This window comes from Perna viridis, chromosome 7 (genome assembly GCF_037379345.1).
Source record: "Perna viridis isolate PV_CMFRI_1.1 ecotype Kerala chromosome 7, ASM3737934v1, whole genome shotgun sequence".
Classification (NCBI taxonomy): Eukaryota; Metazoa; Mollusca; class Bivalvia; order Mytilida; family Mytilidae; genus Perna; species Perna viridis.
This window is the reverse complement of record NC_142451.1, coordinates 8,542,612-8,554,457: the sequence shown is the minus strand read 5'-3', so window position 1 is coordinate 8,554,457 and position 11,846 is coordinate 8,542,612. Positions and strand designations below refer to the sequence as shown.

General features: G+C 31.4%; 1 protein-coding gene across 1 annotated transcript; it reads right to left on the bottom strand.

Annotated features, from left to right (window-relative positions):
• Positions 1-3,224: 3,224 nt before the first annotated feature.
• LOC148611193 (uncharacterized) lies at positions 3,225-11,586 on the bottom strand. Its single transcript, XM_088595279.1, has 2 exons — positions 11,496-11,586; positions 3,225-3,652 (listed from the first exon to the last, which is right to left on the bottom strand). Exons 1-2 carry the CDS (start codon positions 11,539-11,541, stop codon positions 3,270-3,272), a joined length of 429 nt encoding a protein of 142 aa, XP_088451405.1. The 5' UTR covers positions 11,542-11,586; the 3' UTR covers positions 3,225-3,269.
• Positions 11,587-11,846: the final 260 nt, after the last annotated feature.

Sequence of the window (11,846 nt, the reverse complement as noted above, 5' to 3'; positions counted from 1 at the left end):
CAAGTATATAAACAGTTACGTATTTATGGGTAATGCCTTCTTAAGTTTTTTTTATTCATTAAAAGACATTTAAAACAAATCAAGATAAACAATAAATGAAAATAAACAGTCAAAAATATAATAATTATAAGAATATTGTTTTAATAAGTATGACGAATCTCTACCAAGAACTACATATTTGTATCTAGGTATACCGTCTTAGGAACAACGGTGTATAATGCTTTTGTGTCGGAAGTTTAACTAAGTATGGGGAAAAGAGAAATCAAGGGAACCAAGATTCTAGCGGAAAGCAAAAGAATGTAATCCAGGGACAAAGACCAGACATGGAAAACAGACAAACACAACAAAGAACATAAAGTAAACAAAATAATACATACAAAGTAACAAAAGCAAATGAGCAACTTGGAATCCACAAAAAACAGGGAGCATGGACCAGTGCACTGCTAGGGTATTTCTTGATACACCCGCCGAGTTGCTCATAAAAGGTCAAGTCCGGGGTAGACGAAAGAGGAAAGGAAAACTATGACACGTTGAACAAATCAGTTTTCATGGTGCAGATGAATACATCGTAACAATCCACGAGTTCATGATGACCATAAAACGTCTGTAGTGATGACTTCCATTTTGTAGCAACATAACTCTGTTCTAGAAGCCTACTTGTTAGCGTTCTAGCGCCATACAAAAAGTCTGCGTAGTAATAGAAAGCTTTGGCATAATGTATGAGTTGTGATACGAAAACTATAAAAAATTATATCCGTTGAAAGATCGGAAGGGACAAAATATCCTTTGATAAAACAATACTGGGAACACCAGATGTGACAATAGATAATACTTGGAACACCGTAAGTGACAATAGATAATAGTGGGAACACCGTAAGTGACAACAGATAAACCAATACTTGGAACACCGAAAAGGACAAAGAAATTGTTGATAAACCAATAATGGGAACACTTGAAGTGACAACAAATCCGTTGATAAACCAATACTGGGAACATCGGAATCGACAACAAATCCGCTGTAAAACCAATGCTTGGAACACCGGATGGGACAACAGACAAAAACAAGGAACTAAAATGTACACGCACAAAAATGTACCAACTCCCACTATAACGTTGGTCAACAAAAGACTGAAAACAGGTGATTATATTAAAAGTACCATGTAAACAGTTAGATCTTTTCATTATAAGTATATTTAAAACAATGCAATAAGGTCTTTTTATTTTAATACGTGTAAGAGTTTCACGTAAGCCGGGAACGTAACAGCAAACTTTGCTTAGTTATCGGACAGGATAGCTTCCAGCATGTTATAGGGCTATAGCCGGGGAAGCTTCCCGGCTCCAGCCGCATAGGCTATCGTGCCACCGCACGGGAAGGCTTCCCTGTTCGAGTCTCGTAGGCTATCAGGCTATCGCCAAGAACGCTTCCCGGCTCCAGCTGAAAATAATTAAGCCAAAGAAATACAAAAACAAAAATAAATAAAACAAAAACAGAAACAAAATAGAAATAAAACAAAAACAAAACAAAACAAACAACTAGCAAACGAAAACAATACATAATGTCAATACGGAGGCAACAAAAGAAAACAGAACATAAGGTGAAAAGAACTAATCAAAATAAATCCACAAAATCCAACCAAAATAATCATACTTACAAACCAAAATAAAAATAAAACAAACGAAAGTGAAATTCTAATGTTTTGTAAAATTCAAATGTTTGTGTTAATAACACGTTTGCAGATGATAACAAGTTCATACGTTTTTTTATTTAAATTATTCCCTACACCAAATCGATATAACAATCAAAGCTTTTCAATGTTTGTGAAATACACACACACACACACACACACACACACACACACACACACACACACACACACACACACACACACACATGCTGTTTTACAAAATACTGAACATTGGAAAAGCATATTATTTTTCTAGTCATTATTTGGTACATATATATGTGACTTTCGTTTTTTCAACCTCACCACAGACAACCTGATCAAAAACGGCATTTAAAAGTATTTTTCGCGTTGTAATTCCTGACTTATTTGTTCATTTAAAAAATATCTTAGTCTCATATAGCTACTAATAAAGCAACACCGTACGATTATAAAAAATAGGAGATGTTATATAATTACCGATGAGATAGTCATCCTCCAAATGCCAAGCATCGAATAATTTAACTTGTACAGATTTTTAGTTTGAATTGTTTTGTTACAAATCACTCTTTAAATATATGATATAAAAGTATGTTAAACTGTCTGTTATTTTAACTTTTCGTCAGTGGTGGCAGTTACTTAGGACAAACTTTCTATCCTTACAAATCTAAAGTATGATAAGGAATGAAGCCTTGGTGCTTTAGGTATTTTAAATGACGAAATAAATATTATAAAGAATATTTGTATAACTCGTCCTGAGCTATTTGGGGCTATATTGTTATAATGTATAACATAGGTTAACAGTACACAGCGAGAAAATGACAGAAACAAAATCTTCCTAACGCGTTGAACTGTAAGTGAGACAATTGATACTATGTAATATGATCAATATTCACTTTAAAGCAATCAAGTTACAGCCACTGATGCAAAACATTTGTAAAACATTTTCAATCACGTGCTCTCGGAATTAGATATATTGTTTGTAGTCATGTTTTATATAATTTACTTTTTATTTTTCAACCTTGTATTTGTGAATCTTTACATATGATTTGAAAACTGTGTTCTGATTTCTAGTCTATCTGAATAATCAAGTAAATTTCAAGAGATGACGAACTCGACGACACAGTATAATGATATTGGCAGTAAAATCGACAATGTTACTTTTATAAACAAAATGATATGATAGTAGTAAAACTATAAACATATTTGGCAAAAAAATACTTTTAAAGTGACCCACGCAGGATATTGTTTTAGAGTTGTTGTGATCCAAGTGTCAAAAAAGAGAAAAAAAAAAAAAAAAAAAAAAAAAATGCTTGTCAAAGTATACCTATATCTATTCCAATATTTGTCATACTAATGTAGTTTAGTAGTTGCGTTTATATCGCCGATTCTGCATTCTTATAATGCAAACAATTTGTACTCTTTAGCAAAGGAATAAAGATAAAGTATACTCGTACTAGCACATAAATCAAATAAATATATGCTGTACCAATTACTCATATATAAAAAAATGCTTTAATTATGTGAAACAAGATATTATGAATAACAACTTAAGTAGACAAATAAAACAACCATTTTTTATTACAAAAATAAAATCTTCGAGTTGTATCAAATGTCAGCCCATAAACCCTCATCTCTATTTGCAAAGTTGTAAACAGGCAATCCTCCGTAAATTGAGTTTCGCTCTCTCACAAATGCATTTGTCTGTCGTCTGTTTTTCTTCAGACTTGGTACTGATAAAAGTCGAGCAATCAACTTAAGCAATCGAATGCCATCGTTTGTATATTCCTGATTCAGTTTATATTCGTTGTTGTCTTGAAGAATTGTTATGGGTTTTGGAGTTTTGTCGGACATACCCGGACCTGATCGTTTACCAAGAAACACAAATACACAACATTGACATCTAGCTTCGGAATCAGGCATAGACATACAAGAATCAGCAGGACAGGAGCACTGGAGACTCTTCTCGGCATTACAAACAAATACTGCAACTGAAATAAATATGAAAACTATTCAAAGCAATTAAAACTGTATACTGATATGTTTCAGGTTTACCATGCTTACTTCGAGTGTAAAATCAGCTAAATATGATACCTGATAATAGATATTTAAAAGGCCGAGATTTTAATAGAGCGTAACTTACCACATACTACCATACACTGTGAAAAATAAAAAGAGTCTTCCGACGAAAATTTTAACACTTAAACTAACATAACTCTAAAAATCATCAATGTAACTCAATAACCTCAATAACCAATGTCATCAAAACAACTAAAAAATGCACAATACTCAAACTCGCACACAAATAAAAAAAGAAAGAAACACACACACACAAATTGAAATTACAAAAAAAATGACCACAGATGAGAGGAAAAAAACAGTATTTACATTAGTTGATGTTTATTGGAACTTGATTGAGGACTTAAGTGTAAGTGTTTGTAAGAATCAGGCAAAGTGAGAAAAATCAGAAACATGCATGTCACAACCCCACCGATCTGACAGTGTAAAATCAACCAAGGACCACTTTCTCTCTTTGAAAAGACCATTATTTAATCTCTTCATCACTGGCTTTGCTCAGAAATTTTTCAATAGAATCTTAGAAAAATGAGGTTTTTGGGAGAGTTATCTGCTCTTGAAATGTTCATTTTCAGTGCATTTCAATGAAATTATAACTCAATGCACCAAAATGATATGGAAAATATAGCCTTTTTTTACTTGATTCTGATTGTGCAAATAGTCATATAAACTATCAAAACGAAGTTTTTTTTATACCACGTTTCACCCACTGCCTGATTCTGACAGCGACTGACACTTAAATACACTCATCAGGTTACATTTATGCACAGTAATATACATAAAAAATAGAAATGTAATTTAAAGCCATTAAAACTTTTATAAATGTATGTTTTAGGTTTATATTTTTGAATTATCCTATTATCCTCTGATTTCTTTTCATATTGTGAGTGTTTATAAATGAATGTTTTTATCAATGCAAATTGTTACTCTACGTGATAGCACGGTGCCAGTAATTACTGGGTAGGAATTGAAAAAATCTCCCCACATTCAGCACAATGTATTTATAGACGAGTATTCACTATAGAATTAGCAGCTATACGAAACATTTATCAAAAAGCTAACAGATGGATTATATTCATACTGAATATTTAAATCCACAACTTTAGGACAAGTTGTTCAGTACAAACACATACTGCTTTAAATACGAAAGCGAAAGTTCGGAATTCATAAAAGACAATAATGTCAATATTGAATAATAACCTTAAACGGTCATTTTTTAAATTTAAGTAGGACATCTAATGAATTAGGTATCATGGCAAGTAAAATTAAATTATACCAAAGAAAAGGTTTGAAAAAAGCGATCGTCTGTTTAAACTGGCATTTAAGACAGTAGGTGTGAGTCCTCTGGGATCTTAAGTATAATGTTTTTTCTTCGATGTACTAGCATATGTCAATTAATCGTTGTCTACAGCTCTTAAATCAAATATATTCGCTTTTACATAATATGATTTTGTCAAATTTGATGTCCTTACACGGACGTATTGAATGTTAAATTCAGACATTGGTTTCATCAACTTTTCTGGTAGACGAAAAAAAACCAAAAAGGTATTTTTCATTTTTTTTCTATTAAATTGACGAAAATAAAACACAAATATAATTGAAAGAGTAATCAAGGGAACCAAGGTTATAGCGGTAATCAAAAGAATGTAATCCAGGGACAAAGACCAGACATGGAAAACAGACATACACAACAAAGAACATAAAGTAACTAAAATCATACATACAAAGTAACGAAAGTAAATGAGCAACTCGGACTCCACAAAAAACTGGGATCATGGAACAGGTACTCCGGTAGGGTAATCGTCCTCTGCTTTTCTAGAAACACCTGCCGAGTTGCTCATAAAAAGTCAAGTCCTATTATGATAAAAATTATAAAAAATTATGATAATATCATCTTTACGCAAATCAATTGTTTGAAACACATTACATCTTTAAACTTTCTTCGATTTGTATTTTAAAAGATAATAATAATATGCTGTTTGATAAAGTAATCAAGGGAACCAAGATTGATATTACTGATTATTTACGAAATTTTGCCGCTTCACATAATTTGATCTTTCTGAAACACTAAGGCTTCATCCCTCGTATTGAACATGGGACTGCAATAAGGTAGCCCCTTTGAATACTCTGGTTGAACTTATTGGTGCTATATTTGGTTTCCTATTTTGCTGTCTTTGTTTCTGAGGTAGGCTAATCGCTCTAAAAATGCCCGCCAAGTTGCTCATAAAGTACGGTGTAGACGAAAGGCAACGGAAAATTATGACATGTTGAACATATCAATATTTACGGTGCAGATTAAAACACCGTAACGATGCATGAGTTGGGAATAGTTTTAATGTCAGTCAAATAATGTTTGGGAACAGAAATAGTAACAAGAAATAGCAATGAGCTCATTCAAACTTTAAGTTATTAATTCAAGCACCCTTCTCCATCATTTTAAACGCCCTCTGTTTCATTGAAAAGATGAATTGGTAAAGTAATTAGAAATGTTAAGAGTCTGAAAAGATGACATAATTAGTCATCAATTCCCGAATAACGAAAAAGTTGCAGATGTATCTATCATACAATAAACCACAGTTTTAATCACATGATTTCTTGCATGCATTTCGAATTTACAAAAAAGTAATAATTGGATAAGAAACTTTTTTACACAAGTTTGTAAACATATTCGTTTTCTTTCAAATTTCCATCGATGGTTTTAAGTTAAGCAAATGGCAATGGTAATGCGTTATGCTAAATAAGTCAGGAATATTCTTAGTCAATACAGCCATGTTAAAGGACGGATTCATTTGAATCAGTCTTAATTTACGAAAGGTTGTTAGAAAAACATCCTGTACAAATGGAAAAAAAAACACTTTTCAGTTTCAAGACTTTTTAAAGATAAAAAAATCCAAAACCACAACAAAAACGGTAACATTGCTTATGCCATTAAGAAAGTGTCTACCCGATTCCAATAACATGTGTGGAAGACTTGATCTCGGGAAAAATACTTAATGGATCAATTAAGGTACTTCAAAAATACAACGTGAAAACAGGAAACAAATTTAAATGACTTTTTAACTACATATAAGACATATTGTTTCCTCCTAACGGGAACGTCATTTTTTTGTCGTTATTTTTTATTTAATATGTTTTGATTATTCTTATTTATTGTCGTTGTTTATAGATCTCGAGTTTGTTTTCTCCAAGATTTATTCCTCCTTAATATCTCCATTTTTTTGGCATCTCAATATTTACATTTCTTTGAACATTGATCACCAAAATACACGTTACATTATATTAATGGTCTGTTGATAAAAAAGTTCAGATCGGATATACTTACACGAAACATAAGAGTAATCAAGGGAACCAAGGTTAAAATATTATTAATATTTCCTGTAAAACATGTTATAGATAGGACTTTCTACTGTACACTAACGATGTGTAAAACACTAAGTCATCTAGAACTCTTTTCAGATTCACAGGGAAAATAATATTTATGAGATACAAACTCATCACTTACGACACCACACGATTCGCCTCGTCTTGTAAAACGCATACAATTTGTCATTTCTCGGTTTATGGTTGGCATCAATTAGATTTAATCTGTGATTGTTAAATTTTGAAAGTTTTTCATGGTATTTTAGATATAGGCAAGTCGAATAATTTCGTTATTACACTGTATAAAGAGGCTTTCTTATTTGAAAAAAAAACAAAACAAAAAAACAAAAAACAAAAGTTCTACACTGATATGTCAAAAACTGTTGCTATTTCGCTAAATGCAACTGTAACCATTTAAGCATCGCCGGTTGCAAAATGTCGTAAGATTTGTAAAAAGAAAGGAAAAGGATAAATATACATATCGCGAAAATAAAATTTTATCGGTATACAATTAAAACATAATAATGTATACATGTAATACACTATGCATTATGCACTAATCGATTCACGGATATACATGTTATAAAAACTGCACTTCTAACCATATTAATTAAAGAAAATAATTTTATAAAGCACAAATTAAACAAATAAAATCTCTAGGGATCTAAAAAAAACCAGATATTTACGAATTATCTATCTTTAACGAGTAATCAAGAGAACCAAAATTCTAGCGCAAATGATAAGAATGCAGTGCTGGGATATACAGAAAAAAAACAGACACACACAACAAAGAACATGATATAGCCAAAGTAACATTTACAGAGAAAGATAAGTAAATAAGCAACTAGTACTCCAATAAAAACTGGGAGCATGGACCAGATGCACCGGTATGGTAAACGTCCTCTGCTTTTCTAGAACCACCAACAAGTGAGACGAATGAGGACAGGAAAACTATGACACGGTGAACAAATCGGTTCTCATGGTACAGATGGATACATCGTAACGAGTTCATGATGACGGCCATAAAAATTCTGTAGTGATGACTTCTTTCTTATATCACTATAGACCTTTTCAAGAAACATAATTCTTAGAAGTCAAGGGTGGAAGAAAAGTTTAAAGTTAAGACAAAATCACTACACTGCGTAGCCAGTCCACTTAGGTTTTGAATATCGACAAAGGTACCGAAGCATCCAGCCACATGCTTTTTTTTCAGAGGTGTTGGAATACAAAAACTCGATGAGTGTTTCTAGAAAAATAAATTGCTGTCGCTCTGAACGCCAACCTAATGAAAATGAATATACTGAGTAACGGGTATTATGTAATCGATGTTACAGCTGTTTTGTGTAAGTAACTCTTTGACAATAAAACATATTAAACAAAAAGAAAAAATAAGTATTATATATTTGGTTTGTCATATGAGTTTTATTTTGACGAAGTAAAAACTATGTTGTTCATTGTAATCGATTTCTTGTGACTTCCTGCTGTGGAAAATTTAAAATTCAGAACAATTATTACAAACATATTAATCGTGTGTTGCCGTAGGTAGTGCAATGTTTGACTGACATATGCATCAAACTTAAGATAAGTGTTTTTTTATTGCCCAGAAACAATTTTCTATTGCTAACGTCAAACCGGTAAAATTTATTTAGAAGAAGCAAATTTTGTCGAGTTACATTAAACTGTACTCGTGTTTAGATCACAATAACCGCATACACGTAACTCTCTAACGATATAGTTATCAAGAAAATATTGAACTTTAAGTCTACTTAGGAGAAACATGATTCCGTTTTGTGTCATACCTGTAGATTATGATCAGATGTGTTTAACTTTACGAGATATGTTTGGCATTAATATTTAATTTGCAATTTACCAACATACCGATTAGGATTTGGGTTTGTGTTTAGACTGTTATATTTATCGGACATTAATGCTGTTAAAATGATCATAATTAGAAAGTTTGCAAACATGGTTAAACTATTGACATTTTGTCGAATCGTAATGCTAATAAACATATACATATACATTCTTAAAAAATACTCAAATGATTTATTCATTTATAGATAAAGCATGAAATGCATATAGAATAAATTATAAAAAAGTTTTACCCCAAGATAACAAAATATCTCACTCAAGTTCCTATAAGATTGGTACAAAATCGGTATAAATCGATATCAATTAAAAACTGGAAGCCAGTTATGTTGCACGACCGGTATCTTATGTACTTAATTATTACATAATATTATTTTATTTCCATGTACATTAGGTAAGATTGTTTCTATTAGAACATATGTGTAACATGTTGTATATTTCATGTTCATCGTCTGAATATAGCTGAAATATTGCTCCTAGGACGTTAAACCCAAACAAACAAACAAACAAACAAGTAACATGTTGTATATTATCTACTTGGTGTAATTCATTCGATTCCCCAAAGTGGGAATTAGTGATCTATTTGCAACAATAAGGAAGTCAGAAGATGTTAATTGATCATACAAAGGGGACTCGTAAATACAATGAAACGCCAAACATCGAACAAACATCTAACATATTGGTTTAATTGATGAACGAATGAAATGTTCTAAAGCGAATCACAGCAAACTTGCTACTTTTCTTCTTTATTTTTCAATTTTTTGAAATTTTGTATAGCAGAATACCATCACTTCTTACAAAAACTTTTTTAATGGCAATAGACAACTTATTGAATGGTTGCTAAAAGCGTTACCTTTGCATGGGCAATAAGCCATAACGTTCGACCAGGGACCATCATTTATGAATATATATTGATTTAGAAATTTGTAGTTATAGTACTTAATTAACATATATTGGTTGATTGATGTTGTTATGTAGTACGCAAGATTGTCATCTCAAGGAGTGGATATATTACCGCAAAATTTGAAAAAAGACCGTCTTAATTGTTTTGTTAGGAGAAAAGGCATGGGTAGTTTAATTGGTATAAGTTCAATATTCAAGGATATGTTTTCTCGTTTGATTTAAACCAATATTACAAATCAAATTATAAATATGGTATAACATGAGGAAGGTAAAATCCTAAACGCTCCCAAAGAAACACCTTTCATAGGTTTTGTCAGGCCTGATATAATACATTATTTTATTTATTTAGTAAAATTTATTCAGATGTACGGAAGCAGGGATATGTCTCTTTTCAGTCATAATGTATTGACATATATCGAACTAAAGTTTTACCCCCCCCCTTCCGCCACTCGCATGGCAATAGAACAAGGACTATTAGGAGCGTGATTTTACTTAAAACCAATACCTTCTATTTATGGTAAATGTGTAAGCGTAGGAGACAAGGTGAGTCGTAGTCAACCGTTTTATTGAACATGAATTTACCGAAGTCACTTATAAAGCTATTAAAATGCTCTTCAAAATGTTTTATATTTAACAGCAACATCAATATTCGTTGAAATACACCTTTGTTTTAATTGGATAGTGTAGAGATTATTATTTGAAAACTGAAAATACGTTTTACAACTCAACATATTCAACAGGCAGGAATCAAAATCATTCAGTAAAACCGTTTCATTCATAGTTATCTACCAATACCTTTAAATGATTCCTAAATAGAACCAGATATCTTATCTCCTAAAATTAAAATATGTATATTTAAATATAAATCAATTATCTTGATTTATTCAACATGGATATTGTTCTGTGTGAAGGATCACTAGGTGAAAGCGTGAACCAAGTGATTTATTTTTAAATGACAATTTGTGTTTTATAAAAATTACATATAGATGACTGTCAACTGAATACTAATAATTTAAGCAGAATTAAATCAGCAACTACTTATTAGTGGCCCAATTTTTTTGTAAATTCAAATAGCTCTACATATTTTAAGCATGATCAAAGACGCATATAGATATAATTTATACAAAAAAAATATTCACACAGACACAAATAAAAAGTGTACGTAGCAATGCTAAGACAGGGTTTTCGAAAACGCAATCAACCAAGGTATAATACCATTTGTTTTGTGTGTGCTCTTGATATGCGATACAAACAGAAGAATGAGGGGAACAATTTTGAAAGCGAGTTCCAATGCAAAGAAAACATATAAAAAATAAGTTTACCCAGTTTCAAATAATTGCATTGCACATTCGTACTGATCTAAAATTAGCAATGATAAATTAGAGTATTTCAATATGTGCATTATTATTATTATTTTTTCTTCATTATTATTATTTGTTTTAATTATTTCTATTATTAATATTATGATTATTGAAAACGTCAAGTGGTTTTTGTATTACGCCATTGTATATATCCGTTATTATTGTGGTAACCAATGCAGAATACAATGCATACGCACAAATAAACAATTTGATAAGGTCAATTCACCTGGTTTAAACAAAATGAAAGTAAATGAAGTTATCTTACCTATTGCTAAAACTGCTTTTAGGACAGCATTATATCTCCAGTGCATCTTGAGCAAACACAGGTGTATAAGGCTGTTGTGGATCTAAATGATCTTATATATACGTACAGTTATCACTCCTACAAAACTTTTCCAGGCAACCTCGTCGTACTTTTTATATAATTACCTAGACAAGATCAAAATCCTTCTACTATTGGAAAAATATAATGTATGATTTATCAGTTATAGGTATCAAATGTGTTTTCCTTTCCTGGAGAATATTCTAAGACACATCCCACTGTAGGAGGAAAGGATTGTTATTTATTTCTTAACTAGTGAAATCAAATGACTGAGATGTTATCTCAATTTTGTCA